This window comes from Pongo abelii, chromosome 7, assembly GCF_028885655.2.
Source record: "Pongo abelii isolate AG06213 chromosome 7, NHGRI_mPonAbe1-v2.0_pri, whole genome shotgun sequence".
Taxonomy (NCBI): Eukaryota; Metazoa; Chordata; class Mammalia; order Primates; family Hominidae; genus Pongo; species Pongo abelii.
The window spans coordinates 142,905,179-142,930,233 of NC_071992.2; the positions used below are offsets into that span (position 1 = coordinate 142,905,179).

Genomic DNA, 25,055 nt, shown 5'->3' on the forward strand with positions numbered 1-25,055 from the left:
GCAGACACTAGCCATTCTTGCATCTACTCTGCAGATAAAATTGCTATTTGTTTAATGAGTAGTTTCCCCAGAAAACTCAGTAAAAGGAAATAAACGCTTTTCTGCACATATCCTGGGCCTGTTCATTTCGGAAGTCGCAAACATGTCATTTTCCTACATTAAGCGAGCTCAGTCCACTTAGGAGAAATAGGAACCACAGCCTCCATCAAAATCACCCAAGAATAAATGCACATTGTGTACTAAGCACCCCTTCCCCTGCTTTCTCATCAATGAGAGCTGAGAGCCATGATACATTAGACTTCCGCTTTAGGGATAAATGGCCTCATTGCTGCTTGGGCTCCCTATAACCTTCATTCAACTTTCTTCCTATTAAAAATTCTCACAGGAGGCTGTTTTTTGTTTTGTTTTTTGAGACGGAGTCTCGCTTTGTCGCCCAGGCTGGAGTGCAGTGGCGCGATCTCGGCTCGCTGCAAGCTCCGCCTCCCGGGTTCACGCCATTCTCCTGCCTCAGCCTCCCGAGGAGCTGGGACTACAGGCAACCGCCACCACGCCTGGCTAATTTTTTGTATTTTTAGTAGAGACGGGGTTTCACCGTGTTAGCCAGGATGGTCTCGATCTCCTGACCTTGTGATCCGCCCATCTCAGCCTCCCAAAGTGCTGGGATTACAGGCGTGAGCCACCGCGCCCGGCCATGGAGCCTGTTTAAAAGCCCAGGCATTTGAACCTTAGGGGATTGTGGTGGTGGCTTCAGGCGCTGGCCTAGGGAGTGCACCCAGTGGCATCCCACACACCATTCTGATGCCACATCTGTTCTCTTACCAAACACTGGCACCTGCATCCCTTATGCCAACAGTGCCGTGCCCCTATGTTCACCCATTTTCTGTAATTATGTGGCAAATACGTTCCCTTCATCTGGAACTCTGAAGCCACTTAAGATGCAACACAGATTCCCGGTGGGCTACTAAACAGACTCCTCAGTGTAGACTCCAATAATGAGTGCGGTTTCCAGCAATTTTTGCATGGATTCTGAAAAATCACTATGTATTGAAAATTTATGTTCATAAGACATTTTTCATGAACACTGATAGTTCAGCGATAAGTGATTTTCACAAAGTAGATGCAGGGTTTTCAGTCACTAAAGGAATTCAACAAAATGTTTACTGTGCAATACAAAGGTGATGCATGCTAATATTCTCAGAGAAATTAGAGGAAACTGAGTAGCTTGAATTTGGACCAAAAATGTCAGAAAAAAGGTATTCAAGTGGAAAAAAATAAATAAATCCAGTGAACTCTAATAGATGGTTTATTGGAAACCCTCATAGCATTTTTTCAAAAGAACTTGACAGGTTTTATTTTAATAAGACATAGTGAAGAGGAAATGGCTTAAAAGATATCATCAATCTTTTATTTAACTAAGCACTGCCCTTCATTTTGAAGGAAATGATACAATTTCAAATCGGAACTTCCTTCTCAAGAAGTGATATAAGAATGTAACATTGATTTAACATACAACCTTCAACAAAAATAAAGTTTATACAACTCACTGGGAAATAAAATCATGTGGAATTTATCCTGTTTGTCAACATAATTCTTCATGAGTCACAAGTATTATAGCCAAGAACGATACAACTTAACAAAAAGCTGAATCAGTTTATAGTTACTCTGATTTAAAAAACATTTCACAAATAAGATGTAGCTTTCCAAACAAATCCATTTGATGACCATGATCACAACTATATTTTATTCTAATTTATAAAACAGAAAATGGTTAGACAAGCACATGATATCAAGAGTCTTCAACACAGTGGATTCCATTTTATTAAGAAAAAAAAATAGAAAACAAGTAGTCCTTAAATTTTCTTAGCTCTCCATAGCATACGTTATATAAAATTAAAGTTTTGCTTCCAAAAATATGTTTCCATGTGGTCGTGGTGTTGTCCAGTGCTATTATGGCCAAAGCACCAAAGACATGAGAAGTTTAACCATCGACTTGTCATTTTTCATAAAAACTAAACATTTCCTTATAGGTCTGGAGTAAAATCTTCTAGGCATTTTAGTGCTAAAAGTCATTTTAAATTAAATGTGAAATAAAAGCTACAAAAAGTATGAGTTCTTTCAATATAAAAAGTTGTGTAGCTGAAGTTGTGGGCTCCTTTGACATACATAAGCAGTTTCAATAAAATATTTGCTCAGGTAAGAAAATATAAATTTGTCTGCTTTCATTTAGCATACGTTCCAGTCGATGTCCTGCTTATCCCTGCCAGAACTTCTGAAGAACATTAGAATCGGAATCGATATTTCTTTCCTTCAAAGAGCATCCGTAATTCACAGTACAAAACAGTTCTACAGTCTTATTCCTAAGGAGAAACAAAAATTATTAAATATGTTTATTTTTTCTAAAGTGTCAAATGTAGCCATTGCCAGGGCATTAAAAACTCACTTATCCACAACACTGCTGTCTTGAGGAAAGAACCAAGAGTTGATTCATTCCCCTTTCCTGGAGCTGTTACTAGTTGGTTGTTGCTTTAAGTGTAATAACCCTAAGAAAATTCCCAATAAAAATCACTGTTCTTAAGTGTCACATATTTCACATCTCTGGTACCCCGAAGAAACGCTTGTATTACATGGGAAAGTAGCATCTGAAAAGATCTATTTCCTATTCTAGTTCATTTCCAAACCCTGTTATTGAAAACCTCTTTTCTAGAAGAGAGAGTCACTGCTCTCTCTCAACACAGTCGCTGCTATACTTCAGCGTGACTGACCATACATCACTTTCCATTCTGGGACAGAGCAAGGAGACGGGTGGGGGAGTTGAAAAATGATCTGGCTAGCCCAGAGCTGGACAGTGCCGTTCTATTCTTCCCTCCCACTTGTCTACACGGTGGTTATTACTACTTGCTCTGCTGCCCAGGCTGGAGTGCAGTGGTGCGATCTCGGCTCACTGCAACCTCTGCCTCCCAGGTTCAAGCAATTCTTCTGCCTCAGGCTCCCAAGGAGCAGGGATTACAGGTGCGGGCCACCACGCCCAGCTAATTTTCTGTATTTGTGGTAGAGACAGGGTTTCGCCATGTTGGCCAGGCTGGTCTCGAACTCCTAACTTCAGGTGATCTACCTGCCTCAACCTCCCAAAGTGCTGGGATTATAGGCATGAGCCACTGTGCCCAGCCTACCTTCTATTTTCACTACTGTGTTAAGCATGAAAGAAAATCCAGCTGGGTTAGATATAGCAGGTTCTCCTAAATGTCTTAACCCATGTTTATCTTGTTCTGCTATTCCACGAGCAAAGAGAATAAACACAAAGCTGTGAGAGTATCAAATATGGACACTAGATTTACATTTCCAACAAGAAATTCATCTCCCTCCAAAGTCCCAGACCAGGGCTAGAATGTGGTTCATTTTTAACAATCAAAGTGGCAAGATCTGTTTGGTGATCACTGTAAAAACAGGAAACATAGCTAATGCCCTTTCATGTTGAGGTGCTACAAAGGTCCAAGCTTTTAAAGACTATGGCCTCAACGTCCATGTGTGAAACAAGTGTACTAGAAAATTCTTTAAGTCTTGTTGCCTTAACTTAGAGATCTCCAGGCAACAGACCTGACGATAGCCATGGCTGTACCAAACTATGGTTCTATTCCAACTGTTAAGAATCATATCACAAAATGACTTGTACACAGTAGTTTATGACTCCCATGAGAGGAAAACAAAAAAGACGCCTCAAAATTCACTCAACTTTTGAGACAGCAATGGCAATAGGCAGCAGAGAAGCTATGCTGCAACTGAGGGCACATATCATTGAAGATGTCACAGGAGTTTAAGAGAGAGGCTGGAAAAAATCTCATACTAAGCAAACAGTAGTATCTCATACCAAGCAAAACCAAGGAGTATCTGCTCAGCCTGCCGCTAACAGATCTCACAATCACCAACTGTGCTTTAGGACTGTCACCAAAGTCAGATTCGGTGCTAACCAGGTGGCATCTATGATTAACTTCACCCCTCTTATTTAACAAAGGGCTCTGAAGGAGGTGTTCTCCAAGAAACAAGGAGACTGCTGCAGTACAAGACTTTGCACCTTGAATTAAATTGCATCAAGTGTGGATAGCAAAATAAGTATCTTACCATTGAAATATCTGTTCAGCCTAAGATTTTACCCACCAGCAGAACAAAAGTGAGGGTGAGAGCGATGGGCCAGTGAGGGGATGGGGGAAGAAAAAAAAATCACAGGATTACCACCAAAGCCTTGTTTTAAAAGGGCTCCCTTCACTATTCAGGAAGGGAAGTGGAAGGAGAAATTAACCAATTCCTGCCACAGCAGCCCTTTATGGCTGCTTCCACAATAGATACTTTATGGAGTGGCACAGCCAACCCTATCTGTGACCTGCCCTGCGGATGAACACAGCCGAGCAGGTTTAATTAGATCAAAGACACAAAGGGCTATTCCCTCCTTTCATAACAACGCAGCTGTAAGTGCCTACAACAGCAGGGGAGAAACAAAGGCAGCAGAACAGAACCTTAATTGAAACCTTCCCCTGGCTGGCCCTTGACAATGATTTACTTGTAACCTAGGAAGGGGCGGGTGGAGCAGGAGGTAGCAGGAGCCTCAGCTAAGAGCCAGCTCCAGAAGACTAATTACTTGGGGGTTGTGGAGGAGGGAGGTAGCAAAGTCTTTGTTTGTAGCCCGAGTTTGCTTAACTATTTGTTACACTTAATAGGAGTCTGCTGTGGTTTTGGTCTGCTGCTCCCAGACCTTGTCATGGATTCACCAGCCCTGCGCTCCAGGAATCCCATAAAATAAATCACCCCAGCCTCCCGGATCCCATACACAGCTCAGCTCCGCCAAAGCAGACAAACAGCTTTCGTGCTGGTCCCGCGGTGGCGACTCCACAAACCCACTCTGGCCTTTGCACCAGGATTCTTCCAAACCCAGGATAGGAAGCAACGGCAGTAATGGGTACTCCGAACTTTCCCCCAACTCCACGTGCTTAAGAATGGCCGATTATAAACCCAGATCTCCCAAGGTTTAAGTGCCAGGCAAGTCCACAGTTTGCCCCACCGCGGAGAGGAAGACAGACAGGTGGCCAGAGGGAGACGCCCCCAACCCCCAACTAAAGTGTTTCCTACCTGCTCCCTCTGTCCCCTTCCTCCTCCCTCGTCCACAGCCGGCTGCGCATTTCACCAACTCTTTTCCAAAGGGCCCAGGAATCCCAGATGGGGCCCAGACGGTGGCAAAAGAGGGAGGAAGAGAGGGAGAAAGGGGGCAGCGGCTGCTACTGCAACCAGTTCCCCTTCGCGGCTCTGCGCTCAGCTTGCCCATCAGTGTGCCACTGCCTCTCGGTCCTCCTCCTCGGAGCTGGGCGCAGGGGGGCGCCCGGGAGGCGGCGTAGTCCGCGCCACGTTGTTGTCGCCCTCCTCCGGCTCCGCCGGGTGCAGGTGCGTGGCGAGCTCCTGCAGCACCGCCGCGCGCCCGATCTGGTCGTTGCGTCGCTTCTCCATGATCAGGTCCTCTAGACTCTGGAACTCGAGCGTGTGGCTGCGCTGCGCCGACAGCTGAATCTGCAGCCGGTAGGGCTGCTTGCCGATGCGCAGCTCGCCGCCGATCTTGAACTCGCGCTTGCCGTAGCGGCACCAGGCGGCGAAACTCTCCGAGTTGCGCCAGCTCAGCTCGCGCTCTTTGGCGCCCACGTGCGCCAGCGCGTTGCGCACCACGGCGCTGGGACTTAGCGGCTTGTAGCGGTACAGATCGTTGACCACGCGGCCGCGACGGCCCTGGCTGGCGTCAGTCAGGAAGCTATTAATCACCTCCAGCCGGTGCAGGTGCACCACCTGGAAGTTACCCACATATACGGCCCAGTGCGGGTACTGAGCCTGCGACACGAACTCCACCAGATCGCCCGGCTTGCACTTGTTGAGCAGGTTCTCGGGTGTGTAGGTACTCAGCGCCGCCGAGCCCGGCGCGAAGCTCTTCTGGTAGATGCATTCGTCCCGGTAGAACACGGAGCATTCCACCTCGTGCAGACGCGGATCGTAGGGCTGCGGCTGGGGCGGCGGCGGCCCGTCCCCACCGTCGGGCAAGCCGCCGCCATCTGGCCCCTGAGGCGGCGGCTGCGGCTCCACGTCCTCATCGTCATTGGAGAAAATGTAGGAGACCCCAATGCGGGGCCCGTCGTCCCGGTCCACGCCAGTCGGGTCTGCCGTGGGAACTTCCTTGTAACTTAGGTGGGTCAATTTCTCCACCTGGTTGCCCATCACGCTGCGGACACTCGTTCACACCGCCGCGAGGGGAGAAAGCGAAACCAACTCTAGGGTCATTTGCACAAGTCCCCGGACAGGGGCTGAGGCCACCTGTTGGGAGAGGAAGGCAAGAAAGCCATGTAGGAGCCCCTCCGTGAAAAGGGCGGTTTTGTTCCGAAAAAGAATCGGTGGGGGCTCAGCACCTAGAGCCACTTTAGGGGGAGTCTCGGGTGTAGCGAGCTTTCCCTTGTTTCTCCACCTGTAAGGTCATGGTCACAGGAGACTGGGCAACTCCAGTTCTCCCTGTCCCCAGCCCTTCGCCTGGCCCTGGCAAAAGCCCATTGCATCAGCAGCTTCTACTGCTTCCGCCTGCGCCCTACCTGCCAAGCTTGGGCAGGAAGAGGGAAGGAAAGAGAAACTTTACGCCAATCCCCCCTCCTCTGCTAACTTCCCCTCCCACCCTCGGGCCCTAACTAGCCCCGGGACGCCTCCTCCCCACCAACGCATCCATCCCCAAGAGGAACAAGCGAGGATCTCAGAGCGCGACCTGGGCAGGTGAGTCACCCTACCTGGCTTACCTGCAGCGCTACCACCTCCCGGCTCGCCCGCCCTTCCCCCGCGCCCGCCCTCAGGCTCGGGTTACCTGCGCAAACTCACCCGCGGAGAGGTGGAGGCTGTGGGGCCTGGGGAAAGGCTCCCTGCCGCGCCCCGAGACTTCTAGAGCGAGTTTGAAGGTGAAGGCTCCGCAGTCCCTCCTCTCCCGGCGCGGGCGGCAGCGAGGCTGGGCAGAGGGCAGCGCAGCGGGCAGACTGGGGGCATGTCTTTCTCCCGCGGCTGCGTAGCGCCCCGATACTTGAAGGCGGGGGGCAATCCCTGTTCACACCGCGCCTCCTCCCGCCAGCTGGGGCGGCTGCCCCTCCTCAGCCAGCTCTCGGGGGAGGTGGGGCGCGAGGAGGAGAAGACGGCAGCCTCGCAGCTTGGCGGCAACAGCTCCCGCTCGGCCCGGGCGAGCAACAAGCACCGGAGCTAGAGGGACGGGATTGTAGATCCGGCTCCGGGCTCCCGGGCGGGAGCGCAGCCCGTGGCATTTAAAGAGACAGGCGCTCACTCCCCGAGCTCGGGTCTTTTTCACATTGCGCCGAGCCGCCGGGATCCCCGCCCCCACCCCGCCCACTCGGGCCTCGGGGCTCCGCCCGGCCACGCCCCCGCGCCGGAGCGGGTTTAAATCCCCCTGTAAATAATCCTCCCGCCGCCTGGGGCTGGCGCTGTGAGCTCCGCTTGCTTTCCAAGAGAAGTTAGGCGGCAAACACAACTTGCCAGTGTGGAAATGAGACAGGGAAGGAGAGTTTGGTATTTGCGCCTTTTCCCTTTCACCTGTTTTTTCCCAGAGTACCTGGAGACGGAGGAACAGTCGTTTCTTTTCTTTCCTGGAACATATTTCTTGCCCTAAAGGTCACAAGAAAGGATTCTTCACCAGGACAGCTCGAAGAGTGCGTCATCCTAGAGGTGTTTCAGAGTTAGTAGTGGGAAACTTTGGGGTAGAAAAGAAAATCACAGAAAAGAAACAGTATAAAACAGAACGAAGACTTATTCACTGACTGGGTCCCAAGACCACCGCTCTGTTTATTAGATACCCCTGGAAGTTAGTACAAAGTTCATAACCTCCGTTATTTCCAGAGAGGTACTAGTTCGTTGGATAGTGAGAGAAGCGTGCAGCTCTGACTGCTTTTTTTTGGGGGGGGGGGTAGGGGGTTAGGGGATGTAGGAATTGCCTAATTGTCCTTAAATTAGAAACAAATTAGCAGAGGCCCCAGTGGATATATTTCCTTCCTGTTGACTTAGGGAAGTGACAGGAGACCAGTAATGCCTACTAACCTCCACCACAAAAGGACACTTCCACCTCTCCACTGGTTTCGTTTCTTTTACCAAAATGTAGGCTACCAAAGTGTTTTTTGTTGTTGTTGTTGTTTATTTTTTTAAAATAATGGGTCCGGTGAGGGTGGAGGATTAACAGCTCTGTTTACAATAAACAAGTTTAGGCACTACTGCAAGCACCCAAACTTATTCGTGGGGAACTTAAGAATGCAATTCAAGACCTGTATTCTGTCTTCCATTGCTTTCTTTTGACTAATTTTTTCCAGCATGTATAACCAGCCAGTGGAAACAGGAATATACTAGCACTACTGTGATCCTTTCTAGTTTAGGAGAAAAAAATAAAAATCAATCTACTTATGTAATTTTGAGTCCAAACAATCAATATTGGCAGGCCTCTGATAGAAATTAGTCCTTCAGCAAGTCTGAGATCACAGTATAAGTTAGATCAACATGAGGCTACTGTGTGCTGTGCAATTCTATTTCAATAATTTCAGACTGGCTGGCCTCAGGCACATGTGACTGAATGAGTCCACCACACCCCAGTCCTTTTGATAGCAAATGGTGTAGGGGGCTGCTGTTACCTGAGTGATATTTGTCGCCATCATATGATCACCATATTGTAGACAAGAGTTAGGCTTACAGAGATCATGACTGGTCATCCTATGTTCATCAGATTGGGAGAACTCTGCTACGGTCTGATTTGGGAGGCCACTTTGCTCCTAGGTGCTACTGGGATGGCTGGGAATGGGAGAACTGAACTGAGAGGACACAGTAGTATGACAATTTGCTACCAGCACTCTAGGTCAGAGATCTGGTGGGTGAGGAAGCAATGCCTAGCTGTCTAGGTGTGTCTCCTTTTGTCTTGATGAGCTGTTCTCAGGTGCACAATAGTGGCTCAACAACATATCTTGAACTGACCAACTATAAAGTCTCAGAGGGAACAAGCCCTGATCCATTTTATATCTAAATGCCTAGCACTGAGTGGGTACTCAATAAATGCTTGATGGATGTCTTAGGGGAAAATTTGGCCATAGGTCAAGAATTGCTTATGGGGCAGTAAGTGAGTAAATGAGTGAAGAAATGTTGCCTTTTGATAGCTGGCCTCTAGTGTAGATCCTTCCATGGATGCCTGTTGAGGGTTCAACATCCGTCTTGTCACCTAGAACACTTGGTCAGAGATTACAACATGGCTCTCAAACATGCTTTGCTCATTTTGAATAGTTGTTTAATAAATGTAAGCTTGTTGTCAACAATTTGAAAACTTGGGAGATATTAAAAAATTCATATTCCCAGTTTCATTTGAAAAATCTAAAGATATGAGACTTGGCTGGGCGTGGTGGCTCATGCCTGTAATTTCAGCACTTTGGGAGGCCAAGGTGGGTGGATCACTTGAGGTCAGGAGTTCAAGACCAGCCTGGCCAACATGGTGAAACCCTGTCTCTACTACAAATACAAAATAGTAGCTGGGCGTGGTGGGGCGTGCCTGTAATTCCAGCTGTTAGGGAGGCTGAGGCAGGAGAATTGCTTGAACCCGGGAGGCAGAGGTTGCAGTGAGCCGAGATCATGCCACTGTACTCCAGTCTGGGCGACAGTGAGACTCTGTCTCTAAATAAAATAAAATAGAGATATGAGACAATCAGACCTGTGTTCCAGGATGGCAACAAATTGCTGGAGAGAAGTGGTAGTTGCCTTGCAGATGAAATATATTCTCCAGTTGGATCCAGTCCCCGTCCCCGACACCTCACCTACCTAGGTCCCTTGCCTAGTCCAGGAAACTCTCTGTTGGCCACCTTTGCCATCCAATATCTGTACTACACATTTTATTACCTGAATATGTGTAACTCAGCACTTGATCATATGCTATCTGGTATTATTCTCTAATTCATGTATTAAAATTCATATTCTAATTAATATATTTATTCATGTCTTTTTTATTTTTTTCTTTTTCTTTTTTTTTTTTTTTTTGAGATGGAGTCTCACTCTGTCGCCCTGGCTGGAGTGCAGTGGCGCGATCTTGGCTCACTGCAAGCTCCACGTCCCAGGTTCATGCCAGTCTCCTGCCTCAGCCTCCCAAGTAGCTGGGACTACAGGCGCCCACCACAACGCCTGGCTAATTTTTTGTATTTTTAGTAGAGACGGGGTTTCACTGTGTTAGCCAGGATGGTCTCGATCTCCTGACCTCGTGATCCACCAGCCTCGGCCTCCCAAAGTGCTGGGATTACAGGTGTGAGCCACCGCGCCCGGCTATTCATGTCTTTTCTAAAGAGGACTTAGTCCAAAATACATTTCATGAAGACATACTGGGTGCCTGCTAGTCTTAATCACTGTGCATCCAATTCTACAATGGGCACTGTGCTAGGTTTCTTACATGTTCGTGTCCCCAGGTAGTCACCATATTGGAGGAGACAGAGAAATAAATAGACTCTTTAGGACACTGTGACATGTCCTGTAATAAGAAATAGAGGATGCTGGGGCAGTAAGGTGATGTTTCAGGGCATAGTGGATACAGAGATTAATGACCAAGTGCCTGCCAACAGGGTCTTGGGCTCACAGGGGAAACACAACTCTAAAATTAATAATAACTCCCATGGAGTGAGCTCTTGATTCTTTTATAAAGGAGAAGAAAGGTTAGAGAGGCCATGGTTTCTCCCAGCTGGTAGGTGGAAAGATCATACAAGCCCACTTTACTTCCAGGCCCGTGCTTTTTGTTTTGTTTGTTTGTTTGTTTGTTTGAGATGGAGTCTCACTCTGTCTCCCAGGCTGGAGTGCAACGGTGTGATCTTGGCTCCCTGCGACCTCCGCCTCCCGGGTTCAAGCGATTCTCATGCCTCAGCCTCCCGAGTAGCTGCGACTACAGGTGCCTGCCACCACGCTGGGCTAATTTTTTTATAAGTTTAGTAGAGATGGGGTTTTGCCATGTTGGCCAGGATGGTTTTGAACTCCTGACCTCAGGTGATCTGCCCACTTTGGCCTCCCAAAGTGCTGGGATTAGAGGCGTGAGCCACTGTGCCCGGCCAGGCCCATGCTTTTAACTTCTTTGTTTTAAATAGAGTCCAACAGATTCTACAATATTTAACACATATTTGAGTGTCTGGGTTTACCAGACTCCAAGGATACAGTTGTGGATGTAGCAAACAACGTCCCTGCTCTTATGGCGTTTACGTTGATGGGAGGAGGCAAATAATAAATAAGTAAATGAATCAATGGAAATATCTGAGAGAGAGAGAGCAGGGCTATGAAGAGGGTAAAATAGGGAAATGGGATTGAATAGCTGTCAGTAAGGAGGGGGTGATGGGGGTGGCCTACTTGGGTTAAGATGGTCAGGGAAGGGCTCCTGAGGAAATAGAAATGAGCAGAGACTTGAAGGATGAGGAGCCAGCCTTGATATTACCTCCAGAGGGAAGACCAAGAGCAAAGGTTAGAGGAGGAAAAGACTGGAAATGTTTAGGAAAAAGGAAAGACTACAGTTGTGACCAGAGTACAGTGAGTGAGTATAGCTATGATAGGAGACGCAGGTAGAGAGGTGGGCGAGCATTTGGATTTAAGGGCGTCCAGGCAGCTGCCCTACAGGAAATGGACTGCAGGAGCTAGAAAGGAAGCAGGTCCCACAGAGGCCTGGGCTGTGGGAGGAAAGGCATCCCAAGCAGATGGAGGCTGGAGGAAAGCAAAGGGCAGGCTGGGAAAATGCCTTCCCCAAGAGCAGCAGTTCGATAAAGAAATATTAGTTGGATTTGAATTCTCAGCCATACTGCAGCTTCATTCCCCCAACAGTGACCTGAGTGTCACATCCCACACACCTCTTCGGAGGAGGCACTCAATAAAAACAAGTTGTGTTGAATGCCAGTTAGTCACTCTCACGGTACTCCTGTCTGGACCAGTGGGGGAATAATTGAGAATTGACGTTTCTACCTGACAAGGCGTCGGCCCTGACTCTGCAGGTGTGGTAGAGATCTCAGTTTAAATGGCTTGCTCCAAGAAGTACAAAACAGGAGCACGAGGGCAGAATTTATCTAATTAGGCAATCTGGAACTCTGCCTGTTCCCTAGGCTGGGCCCCAGGCTCATGGCAGCAGCAAAGAGCTGAGTGAGTTTGCTGGGAAACAGCTCCCTCCACCCTTCCTTACAGTGGGAAATCCTTAGACTTACCTGCACCTCTTATTCACTGCGGGGGTTTTGTTGTGACTTTTGGAGGTAAGCAATAGCAAATGGAGCCAGGTGACCTGGGCTAATCCTGTTTGCCAACTGCGTAATCTCCGAGATGTCTCTTCTCCACTCCGGGCTTCATTTTCCAAACTCTCAAGGGAGGCTGATGATACTGTTTGCCTCACTTGTGAATCCTCAGATGAAACTCTCTATATGGAAGCACCTTGTAAATCCTAAAGGCTATGTAGATGCCAGGCATTATTGACACTCCGTGATAATGATTTTAAAATGAAGACAATGATTTTTTTTTTTTTTTTTTTTTGAGACAGAGTCTCATTTTGTCACCCAGGCTGGAGTGCAGTGGCGCGATCTCAGTTCACTGCAACCTCCACTTCCCAAGTCAAGTGATTCTCCTGCCTCAGCCTCCCGAGTAGCTGTGACTACAGGCGTGCGCCACCACACCTGGCTAATTTTTGTATTTTTAGTAGAGATGGTGTTTCACCATGTTGGCCAGGCTGGTCTCAAACTCTTGACCTCATGATCTGCCTGCCGGGGCCTCCCAAAGTGCTGGGATTACAGGCCTGAGCCACCACACTTGGCCTAGATAAGATTTTGTAATGGGGAATAAAAAGGTAACCATTTATTGTGGGCATCCTCTTACAAAATCTCCCTATCAGTCCTGTGGTTGACATTTCCCAAATAAGAATACAAAGGCCCAGGGAGGTCAATATGAAACTTGCCTACTGCAAGGGGAGAGGCTGGATTCGAATCCAAACCTGGCTGCTTCCAAGTCTGTTTTTCACACTGTCAAGCAGGCTCAGGGAACACCAGCATATATGTTTGTTTGCTCAGCCAGAAACTGACAGGTCTGAGTGACCAGCATACTTAGTTGGCCAAGGACTTTCCTGGTTTCAACACTGAAAGGCCCAACACATTCGAGGCAAACTAGGACAGCTGGCCACCCTGCTCGGGTGCCTCCCTGTCTTGGTCATTGCCCTCCCTAAGCCAAGGGCTGTCACGTGGGTGAAGCTGGGGATATTGCTAGGATAGAGCAGGGAAGGGGGAGGAGAGCAAAGACAAATTGATGTTTTAGTCCAGTCCCCACTCTTACAACGAGCCCCCGTTGCCAGGCGAGGTTATACATACAGCAGCAGCTGCATAGACAGGGCCAGCCAATAAAAGGGACAATGCATATTATAGCCTGCTTTTGGCATTCATTTTTATTTTAAAATCAGACCCTTCACAATAGGTGAGGCCTGGGCCCGTCTCACCTTTGAGAGCTGCTGGCCTGTAACTGCTTTCCTTAGCCCTCCCAGCCTGCCTGCCTTTGACTTTAAGTCCTGCATAAAGAGTTTTACATTTTGGCTGAATTATTACGTGACCTTCAGATGAAGGAAGGAAGCCCAGAGGCTGTGGAATGACATCCTTTTCCTTGGCTTCTGCATTTTATTTGCTTAGATCAACAGAGCAGATTCTGAAGCTGACTGGGCAAGAGCTAGTTTACCCTGTGGGTAGGGGTGAAAAGCAGGTACCCTGAGAAAGGGTCTGAGGCTGCAGCCCACCCCAAACCAGCTCTCCATGCATTAATCCTGCAGCTAAATTGTCTGTGAGGAAGCTTTTAATCTTTTCCTGGAAGAGGGTACATGGGTGGGGAGACATCGAAGCCAGTCCCTGCTGGAGGCCTGCTGTTTTAGGAGGCCCTGACATCATATTGTTTATGTTGAACCAGAGTTTGATTTGTGCTTGGGAGTCTGAGCTTGTAGCTGGGCTCCTGCAGAAACCTCATGAAAGATGCATTTCACCAGGCAGTTCCAGGGGAGAGACCAGCTTAAATTACAGCTTGACAAATCCAAATATTGGCATATCTGCAAATCCAAATGTGGGGATTTCAAAATATAATCTAAATTCTAAGAGTCTTATTTTGCACTTCTTGTGCAAGAAGAAGAGGATGAGATATTCGGAGAGGAGACAGGGCTGTCAATAATGAGAGCGGCTTTGGCAGAGCAAACCTGACCTCCTTTTCTTTCCTTGGGCATTCTTCATGCTTCCAGGGAAGAAGCGTTCAGACATGAGAGAGGAAGACAGCATTTCTTCAGCGTGGCTTTCTGCAGGACAAATGGGTGGGGGGGGGACCACCCACCCAGCATTTAGGACATAGGGCTCAACAAATCCAGTTGGTTAATTCCTATCTGTCCTGGGGCGAAGGGATCTCTGTGGGTTACTCACTCCACTAAAGTTTATTCTCAACACAGTAGCCCCAGGGATCCTGTGAGACCGAGAGCCAAGCTAGGTCACTCTGCTCAAAACCCTACCATGGCTCCCCATCTTCCTTGCAGAAGGGCCAACTTCCTACAATAGCTCCTAAGACCCCACTCCCCCATAACCTCTCTGACACCTCATCATTTACACCTCCAGACATACTAGCCCCTTATTATTTCTCCCCCATGGCTGTTCCTTTTTTCCTTCTGCTTGGAGTACTTCCCCTCCTCACCAAGTTCTTCCCCAATATCTTCATAGAGTGCTCCTTTAAGTCTTTTTTTTTTTTTTTTTTTTTTTTTGAGACAGGGTCTTGCTCTGTCGCCCAGGCTGGAGTGCAGTGGCACAATCTCGGCTCACTGCAACCTCCACCTCCCAGGTTCAAGTGATTCTCCTGCCTCAGCCTCCTGAGTAGCTAGGATTATAGGTGCCCACCTGGCTAATTCATGTATTTTTAGTAGAGACAGGGTTTTGCCACGTTGGCCAGGCTGGTCTCAAACTCCTGACCTCAAGTGATCCACCCACCTCGGCCTCCCAAAGTGCTAGGATTACAGGTGTGAGCTACCGCGCCCAGCCATTCCTTTAAGTCTTGACTCAGATACTAGCACCTTGGTGTCTTCCCTGAAACCCCTATTTAAAATTCTAAGCGTTCTCCCATACGTGCTCCTTATCCCCTTTTCTACTCTATTATCTATCCCTTATTCCACTCCCTTATCACCTTTTAGTATTCTGTATAATTTGCTAAATTATTTTTGTTTATTGTCTCTCCTAGTTAGACTATAAGCTCTATGAAGTCAGAGATTTTGTTTGTTCACTGGAGGCATCCTGAGCTCCTAGCACAGTGGTTGACACGTGCTAGGTTCAATAAGCTATGGTTAAATGAATAAATAAAAGGGCTTTTTATGAGCCACCTCTATTTATGCTCACAACAATCTTAATGGTATAGGATTATTCTTAATTTACAGATGAGAAAATTAATTCTAAATTACTAAATGCCTATGATGTGCCAGGCACTGTAGACTAGGCAGTTGAATTTCAGAGAGGTTAAGAAATTGGGCCCAGGAAACACAGCCAAGTTCACCAGGAAATAACAGCTCTGTAGCTCAACATGGCAGCCACTGGTCACATATGGCTATTGAGCATCTGCAATGTAACTAGTCTGAACTGAAATATGTCATAAATGCAAAATGTATACCAACTTCCAAGACAATACAAAAAAGTAAAATATCTTACCAATTTTAAAATATTGATTACATGTTGAAATGACAAAATTTTGAATCTATTTGGTTAAGTGGAATATGTTATTAAAATTAAATCACTTGTTTCTTTTTACTTTTTAAAAATGTGGCCACTATAAAAATTTAGATTATGTATGTGGTTTGCATTTGGGCTTGCATTATATTTTTAATGGGCAGCTGACTTCTAGCAATTTCCACTCCATCCTGCATCTCTATCTTCAAGAATATTACCTCTTTGACTCTTGAGGGCAAGGATGCCATGACCTTGTCTTTTCTGTAAGAATAAGATCAAAGATACGTAGAATACATCAATAACTCTCAAAGGCATTAACATGCCTATCTTAGTTTGTGCCATTATAACATAGTGCAATAGACTGGGTGGCTTATAAATATGAGAAATTTAGTTCTCACAATTCTGGAAACTCCAAGTCTGAGATCAAGGTGTCAGCATGGTTAGATCCTAATGAGTTGCAGACTGCCATCTTCTGGTTGCATCCTGTCATGGCAGATAGAGGGCAAGAGAGCTCGCTGGGGTCCCTTTTATAAAGGCACTTATCTCACTCATAGGAGCTCCACCGTCATGACCTACTAACCTCCTAGAGGCCTCACCTCCTAATACCAATGAGGCAGGATAGGTAGTCAATGTTCTCCAGACGCAGCAACTGTGGTGACCCTACAGTCAACACAATAGGCCTCAGCATTCACATTGTAGTTGGGCACATTCCAGCAAAGCTATCTTCCAGTAGGAACTTTCCCTTCTAGATAGCATGTGCATTTTGACTTTAACTGTCCTCAAACTGACCCTTTGCTCATTATAATAGTAAAAACACACCCTTGGGTGGAGATTTAAGATGCTAACGAGACATGTGGTATAGAAGCAAGCATGAACAGCTATTGCACGTGAGCACCCAGAAGACCATCCAGAACATGCTTACTAGTAACACCTCTTTCCATCTCTTTATAATTGTGTAAGACTCCCATAAAGGGAGTCTCCCTAGTGCCAGTCTTTGCTGTCTCATACTTACAATCAGCCCACCCTGAATCCTCTATCTTTCAGGGTGTACTATCTATTCTGCACTTAACTTCCTTCCTTCCTTCATTCCTTCCTTCCTTCCTTCTTTCTTTCCTTCCTTCCTCTCTCCCTCCCTCCCTTCCTCCCCTCCCCTCCTTCCCTCCCTCCCTCCCTCTCTCTCTCTCTCTGTCTGTCTTTCTTTCTTTCTTTTTTTTTTTTTTTTGATGGAGTTTCACTCTTGTTGCCCAGGCTGAAGTGCGGTGGTGCAATGACATGGTCTCGGCTCACTGCAACCTCTGCTTCCCAGGTTCAAGCAATTCTCCTGCCTCAGCCTCCCAAGTAGCTGGGATTACAGGCACCCGCCCCCATGCCTGGCTAATTTTTGTATTTTTAGTAGAGACAGGGTTTCACCATGTTGGCCAGGCTGGTCATGAACTCCTGACCTCAGGTGATCCGCCCTCCTTGGCCTCCCAAAGTGCTGGGATTACAGGCATGAGCCACCGCGCCCGGCCTCTGCACCTAACTTTCAAAATATTCTTTTGAATACATTACTCTGTGCTGTACCTCCTTTGCTGTGTGTCTCTTATTTAAGTTATTTTAAACTAAGAAGACAAGAACCAGCCAGTTACAGTGGCTCACGCCTGTAATCCCAGCACTTTGGGAGGCTGGCCGGGGGTGGATCACCTGAGGTCTGAGACCAACCTAGCCAACGTGGTGAAACCCCGTTTCTACTAAAGATACAAAAATTAGCCAGGTGTGGTGGCGTGCGCCTGTAATCCCAGATACTCAGGAGGCTGAGGCAGGAGAATCGCTTGAACCCTGGTGGCAGGGTGGGGCTGGTGTGGGAGAGCTGTGGAGATTTCAGTGAGCTCAACCGAGATCGCGCCACTTCACTCTACCCTGGGCAAAAGAGCAAAACTCCATCAAAAGAAAAAAAAAGAAAAAAAAAAAGAAAGATAAAAGAAGAAGAAGAAGAAGACAAGAACCGAGGTATCAGATCAGCTGTCCACAGCAACACATTGGAGGTTAGAATTTCAACATGTGAATTTCGAGGGGACACAAACATTCTGTCCATAACAATACCTAAAGAATGAATGTCTCTTTCCAAAAAACAGTCTCCAAGAGAAGCAAAAAGATGGTGGAAGTGGCCTCCAGGGGTAATGTGTCTTCCATGCTTTCCTTTTTTTTTTTTTTTTGAGACGGAGGCTCACTCTGTAGCCCAAGCTAGGGTGCAGTGGCGCTATCTTGGCTCACTGCAACCTCTGCCTCTGGGACTCAAGAGATTCTTGTGCTTCAGCCTCCTGAGTAGCTGGGACTACAGGCGCGCGCCACCACACCCAGTTAATTTTTTGTATTTTAGTAGAGACAGGGTTTCACCATGTTGCCCAGGGTGGTCTCAGCTTAGGCGATGCACCTGCCTCAGCCTCCCAAAGTGCTAGGATTACAGGCATGAGCCACCGCGCCTGGCTCTTCAGTGCTTTCTAAGTAAAGCAGATAGTCCCCTACATTAATTCGAGAGTTGGGTCTGTGAAGAAGAAATTCCCAGTATATAATGAAGTTGAATGAAGCTGACTGGACACCCACCATTAACATTATCGAGCATGTTCTTCTTCCTGACAACTGAGCAACCTCTTGAAGGGCATCTGGCTGCCTGTATGGATATTCTTAGCGGGAATACAAATTAACCTGATAACTCCATTTCTTTGTGTTAATCAGTAGACTGGCAGTCTGGTTTTATGTATCTGACTCTGTGGGCTGGGTACATGTGACTCTCTACTTTCCATGAGTTGACAGCTGGGTTTTTGAGTCTGGGAGCTTGAGGATTACACCTCAGATGATAGAGAATTCACAAATTCTAATAAATAGAAGCAGCTAACATTTGTTGAATGCTTAGTGTATCCAGTACCTTTCTAAGAGCTTTACATGCATTCATTCATGTAACCCTCACCTGTGAGGTAGGCATTATGATCATTATCCTCATTTCACAGATGAGAAAAGAGAGACATAAGAAGCTTAAGCATCTTGCCCATGGCCACGCAGCTAGTGATTTGCGGAGCCAAGAGTTAGACTCAGGCAGCGCCATGGAGTGGGTGTAACCCCGGCCACCTATCTGGCCTGGACATCAACCACTATGGCTGAGTTTCTTTGTCGTCATATTCCACATGCCTCTTTGACCCATCAGTGGATGATGAAGCCGTCACCTTGCAGCTCCATGTCCATTCATGAGCCTGACTCTTCACCATCCTTCCAGCCTCATCCGTTGCCAGCCTCCCAGTTACCCACTGAGCCACACCGGTCCTTGGCTTCCTGCCTATACCAAGCTCATGATAACCTCAGCCTGTGACATGACCACCCCCCTGGACCTGGCATGCTCTTCATCTCTCTCTTCTCAAAGCTAAATATTTTGAGTTCTTTATGCTTCAAATTAAGTTCATGAAGGGGCCTTTGCTAACTAGCTGGTCACCCCACTCACTCATTCTCAGCCATTTTTGTCTGCTGCGTAACACTGATCACAAGAGTGATTTCGTTTGCTCATTTGGTCGTCATTGCCTATCTTGCTAGGAGCCTAGGATTTATTGTGCCAATATAACTCCCCCATTCTCCAGTGCAGTGGCCTCCTTATGGTACATGCCTAACAATTACCTCTGGAGTAACTGGATCTCTCTTTGGAGGAGTCAGAAATTCATATTCTGGAGGAGGGGAGTTAAGAGAACCACTCCTTCAAAGAGTGATTTTTTTTTTTGAGACAAGTTCTCACTCCGTCACCCAGGCTGGAGTGCAGTGGCGTGATCTGGGCTCACTGCAACCTCCACCTCCCAGGCTCAAGTGATTCTCCCACCTCAGCCTCCCAAGTAGCTGGGATTACAGGTGCCCACCATCATGCCCGGCTAATTTTTGTATTGTTTGGTAGAGATGGGGTTTTACCATGTTGGCCAGGCTGGTCTCGAACTCCTGACCTCAAGTGATCCGCCTGCCTCAGGCTCTCAAAGTGCTGGGATTACAGGCGCCTGGCCAAGAAGTGATTTTGAATTTCAAGTATGTACTCAGGTTTGCAAAGCGAATGAGTTAACTGGAGCCAGGAGGAAGTTGACAGGGTAAAGTGTGGGTTAAGGAGGAGAAACACACACACACAAAACAAACAAAAAACTTTACAAAGTTAAACATTTGTAAGAGCCTGTTAAAAAGAGCAAACTTCAAGAAAGGATGTTACTAAGGCTGGTTGCACAGGGCATTAACTGCCTGTTTGCTGAATGAAAGATCTGGCTGGATTGTATGGGTGAAGGGTGAAGTTCTTGCTTCATATGGCGAGGACTTACCTTTGCTCTAAGGTGAGAGCCCTGCCCTAGGCTCTGTGGTTGCAGCCCTGTGTGTTTCACTGTACTCCGCTGCTCAGCTGAGCCTAGCAACCCAGCTCTAGGAATCCTTAGTGAACACCTGCCTTGAGTACCTCTGCTCAGTTGCTGCCCTGTAGAGACTCACAGCCTGTCACTCTGACTAGCACTTAATAGGTGTTCAGGAAGCATTTTTGAGGTAATGGATTAATGAGGGCATAGAATGAGGCTTTTGTCTTAAGGGCACAAAAAGTATTTGGAAATGCCAGACAAGGGCTATTTAGAGCCTGAGCCAAAAGTATAAGTATAAAAGCTATATTTACTCAGCTTTTGCAAATCAGAGTAGCTGTCACCACTCTGCATAGCCATAAGCCAGCAAAAAGATGAAGCCTTGTTTCTGAGAAAGTAGTAAGATTCATTCTGGGGCACATACTGTATTACCTGGTTCATCCTCCATAAACCTCACAGGGCAGGTTTTGTTATTCTGCTCGTACCCATTTTATAGCTGGGGAAAGTGAAACACCAGGAGGGACTTGTCCCCATCCAGAGCCCACATATCAGCCAACCAACAGGGCACGGACCCAGGCAGGTCTGAACTCAAGCCCATTGCATATGGCGCCTTCACCCTCTGGCCACGGTTGTCCCAGGGATATCACAAACCACAACAGGAAGGAGCTTCTTGGTGAGGCAAATGCACCCATTGATCAAGTGTTTATTTTTCCTCTTCCTCCTCGTCTCACTGGAGTATGCTTCACCCAGAGCAGCTAGCCCCAGGGTTTCAGATGGGTTGTTTAGATTTCAGCATATCCAGACAGATTTCAGGAACAGATTGATAGAAGATGGCTCCACTGGGGAAAGGAACCAGAATTTTTTTTATAGGGATAGTCCAGCGCGAGGGTGGAGAGAGAATAATCTGGGAACCCTGACTAATTTGACAAATGAATTTATTTCCATGGGAGGGTCTCAGCCATTAAAGCATTGGGGGCATACCGACAAAGATAAATAAATCAAATTTCAGTGTTCCCTTCCATATCCCTACACCCCTGCAGGCACGTAAACACAACGCCAACCTGGGCGTGAAGAGGTCTGTGAGTTTGGCAAGGTAAAAAATATTCCCATTCCTACCAGGCAAATTTCTCTCCCCTAGTGATTAACAGATTTCTGCCCAAATCCTCAGGGACTAGAACAACATTTCCCAAAGCCATCCTCTGCCCTTTTCCTTCGATTATCCTCAAGCCCCAGGGCCGCCAGCCCCCTGAGTCATTATGTAAATGACTCACCGGCAAACCCTAACAGCCATTCACTAGGAATACTCCACCTGCAAGGTCTCTAGTAACTGGATTTCTGTTTAACCGAAGGTTAAATAAAACCTGCCTTTTTGTATCCCTGGATATTGAAAATCTTTCTCAACTGTGTTAGTTCACCCCCCTTTCTAAGTTTCTGGAGCAGGATGAAAATAATTAAATTTTTGCTTGGTGATCGGGCATCTTGCAGTGCCATGGGGCATTACTCTGCCTATCAGTTAGGATTAAAATTTAACTCCAGTTTTAGACTTTGGTGAGAAGTTGGGCTGTAACCATTCTGAGCTGAAGAGGAAATTTGTCTAATTTTGTTGAGAGAAACACAGCCCTTTGCCTTCCTAGTGCCTAGCAGAGAGTCGGGAGCTTCTTCTCGAAAATGCTGATGGAGTTGATGGATGACTAATATGGTTTTCTTTTTTTTTGAGACAGAGTCTCGCTCTGTCACCCAGGCTGGAATGCAGTGGCACGATCTTGGCTCACTGCAACCTCCGCCCCCTGGGTTCAAGAGATTCTCCTGCCTCAGCCTCCTGAGTAGCTGGGATTACAGGCATGCGCCAACATGCCCGGCTAATTCTTGTATTTTTGGTAGAGACGGAGTTTCACCGTGTTGGTCAGGCTGGTCTTGAACTCCTGACCTCAGGTGATCCGCCCACCTCGGCCTCCCAAAGTGCTGGGATTACAGGCATGAGCCACCGTGCCTGGCCTGAATTTCTTTATTGCAGTGTTTTTTCCTCATGATAATTGTGTCTGCCGTTTATTGATTGCTAGTGCTTGTTCTGGGTGTTGTGCTAAGTGCTTTGCAGGCTTAAGTCATTACATTTGAGTTGCCACACAGTGAGTGGCACGGGGTCGGTGGGCTTTACCTTCATTCTACAGAGGAGGAAATGGAATCTGCAAAAGGTTGAATGACTTGGCCAAGAGATTCTGAAGCTAGAAAGTGACAAATAAAAATTCACATAGCTTGAGGGGTTTGGGCAATGGCAGTCTTCATCTGATGGGGCTGGATATACAGGGGCACTGCTAAAATCATGAGGAAATGCAACCTATAGGAAATGGGAATTGAGTGGGACACACACATGCATATGTGTGTGTGCATCTTGATGGCCCTGGACTTCCCTTCAGTTAGGGAGCAAGTATGGTGTAGTGGTTTTAGAGAAGTGATTTCCAAATTATCTGTGGGAAAGAGTAAGGGCTGTTCATTTTATTTGTTTGATTTATTAATAATGTCCAATATTTTGTAAACTGATATATTTGTAAAATACCATAAATTACTAAAGGAATGAAGTAAAAAAAAATAATAAAATGACATTCATGCTTGCTATGAGCTGAGTGTGACCTGCCCACCTCAGCTTCCCAAAGTACTGGGATTACAGGCATGAGCCACCAAATTTTGTATGTTGCACCAAAATTTGTATGTTGAAACCTGATCTCCAATGTGACAGTGTTAGGAAGCAGGGCCTGGGGTGGGTGGGGTAATCAGATCATGAGGGTGGAGTCTTTATGAGGGGGATTAGTGCCCTTCCAAAAGAGGGTTCAGCGAGATTGCTCCCTTGCACCATCCACCATATAAAGACAGGGTGAGAGGCCACCATCTATAAATCAGGAAGTGGGTCCTTAGCAGACAGTGAATCTGCTGGCATCTTGATCTTGGACTTCCCAGCCCCTAGAACTGTAAGAAATAAATTTCTGGGTTTTTATTTTTTTATTTTTTTGAAAGGAAGTCTTGTACCCAGGCTACAGTGCAGTGGTGGGATTTCAGCTCACTGCAACTTGGCCTCCCAGGTTCAAGCAATTCTCGTGCCTCTTAACCTCAAGTGATCTGCCCACCTCAGCCTCCCAAAGTGCTGGGATTACAGGCATGAGCCACCAAATTTTTGTTTTTTATGAGCCACCCATTTTATGTTTTGTTAGAGCAACCGGAATGGACTAAGACAAAGCCTCAGTTGTTTGTTGTAACTGTTTTCTAGATTTAACAGGCACAAAATAATTGCCACATTGTTACAAGATTTCTAGAGGCTCACTCCCAATTTCTTTTATTCTTTCAATGTAGACAGGTAGACAGGTAACAAACAGTTGGTGGATTGACAGAGGTGCTCCTATTCCATTTTCTTTTTTCTTTGTGAGATGGAGTCTTGCTTTGATGCCCAGGCTGGAGTTCAGTGGTGCGATCTCAGCTCACTGCAACCTCTGCCTCTCAGGTTCAAGCAATTCTCTTGCTTCAGCTTCCCATGTAGCTGGGACTACAGGCACCTGCTACCACGCCTGGCTAATTTTTTGTATTTTTAGTAGAGATGAGGTTTCACTATGTTGCCCAGGCTGGTCTTGAACTCCTGACCTCAGGTGATTCACCCACTCGGCCTCCCAAAGTGCCGGGATTATAGGCGTGAGCCACCGTGCCCGGCCTACTATTCCATTTTCTAGCACTGAGTCGGACTGGGTGTTGCTTCTCCAAGTGTGGCCCTCTAATTGGCAGCATGAGCCTCACCTGGAAGTGTGTAGAAAATGCAGGATATCAGGCCCTACCAACAACCCATTAAAACAGAATCTGCATTTTAAGAAGGCCTCCAGGTGATTTTTGTTGTGTGTGTCAGTGCTTAAAAAGCAATAATTTAGAGCATAGACTCTGATGTTAGACAACCTATTTTAATCCTGATCTTTCTCTTGTTTCTGTGTGACCTCAGGCAAATCACTTGGCCTCTCTGTGCTTCAGTCTCTATTTATTTTATTTTATTTATTTTTTGACATAGTTTCACTCTGTTGCCCAGGATGGAATGCAGTGGCACAATCTTGGCTCGCTGCAACCTCCACCTCCCAGGTTCAAACGGTTCTCCTGCCTCAGCCTCCCAAGTAGATGGGATCATAGGCATGCACGGCTAATTTTTGTATTTTTAATAGAGAGGGGGTTTCACCATGTTGGCCAGGCTGGTCTTGAACTCCTGACCTCAAGTGATCCGCCTGCCTCAGCGTCCCAAAATGTTGGGAATACAGGTATGAGCCACCACGCCCGACCCAGTCCCTAGTTTTATCAGCACTCACCTCTCTGGGCTATTATGAGCTTTTCAGGTAATGGACCTGGAGGGCTGAAGCCAGTTGAGACTGCTCTTATGGGGCCAGCACATAGTAGTGGCTCAATTGCTATTGTTGTTGTTAATGATTTTTTTTTTTTAATTGTTATCCTTAAGCCACCCTTGTCTTTGAGACCTAGGCATCCAGGCCAATGATGTTTACTTTGGTGGTTAAATTATCTGTTAGTTAAAGGTTTCCCTTTCCCCTGCCTAAACCCCGTCATTTGGCATTGGGGCTACTGATGCCATTTAAAACTCACTTGGACAGGTTTCTTACCCCACTTGGGATCATCTATTTGTGCTAATCATCCTGAATGGGGTGAGTCTACAAGAGGCCCTGAAAGGTGATACATTCTGGTTTTCCAGGCTGTCTAGGACAGAGGTTCCCTGGCTCATTGGGCCATTTTGGAAGATGGAACCGTTGCAGGTCAGCTGGGAGAGAGACACATACCTGGGTGGTGGTATTTCTGTGGCTGCAGTGATTCTGGCTGCTCTCTCCTTTCTTCCACGGTCTCCACAGATGAAAACCAGTGTGTCCTCTAGTGAGACAGACAATATTGTGAGCCCAAAGCCAGGAAAAGGCAGCAAACAAAAGTGAACAGTCAC

The 25,055-nt window shown here is 46.9% G+C and overlaps 1 protein-coding gene and 1 long non-coding RNA gene across 5 annotated transcripts in view; one reads left to right on the forward strand and one right to left on the reverse strand.

Annotated features, from left to right (window-relative positions):
• Positions 1 to 1,285: 1,285 nt before the first annotated feature.
• Positions 1,286 to 6,243, reverse strand: LRATD2 (LRAT domain containing 2). 2 transcript variants are annotated; one of them, XR_002916062.3, is made up of 2 exons: positions 5,119 to 6,243; positions 1,286 to 2,357 (listed from the first exon to the last, which is right to left on the reverse strand). XR_002916062.3 is itself a non-coding variant. In XM_002819422.5 (1 exon), the coding sequence occupies exon 1, from the start codon at positions 6,241 to 6,243 to the stop codon at positions 5,311 to 5,313; it is 933 nt and encodes a 310-aa protein (XP_002819468.1). In that variant the 3' UTR covers positions 1,286 to 5,310. The 2 variants fall into 2 exon arrangements, 1 of the variants encoding a protein (XP_002819468.1); XM_002819422.5 differs by having other exon boundaries at positions 1,286 to 6,243.
• A 20-nt stretch (positions 6,244 to 6,263) lies between these two features.
• LOC129047538 (uncharacterized) overlaps positions 6,264 to 25,055 on the forward strand; it is a 165,002-nt gene continuing 146,210 nt past the window's right edge. For all 3 annotated transcript variants that reach the window (XR_008509284.2, XR_010141300.1, XR_008509283.2), the window contains exon 1: positions 6,264 to 6,783. This is a non-coding gene — a long non-coding RNA (uncharacterized LOC129047538). The remainder of the gene's footprint in view (positions 6,784 to 25,055) is intronic.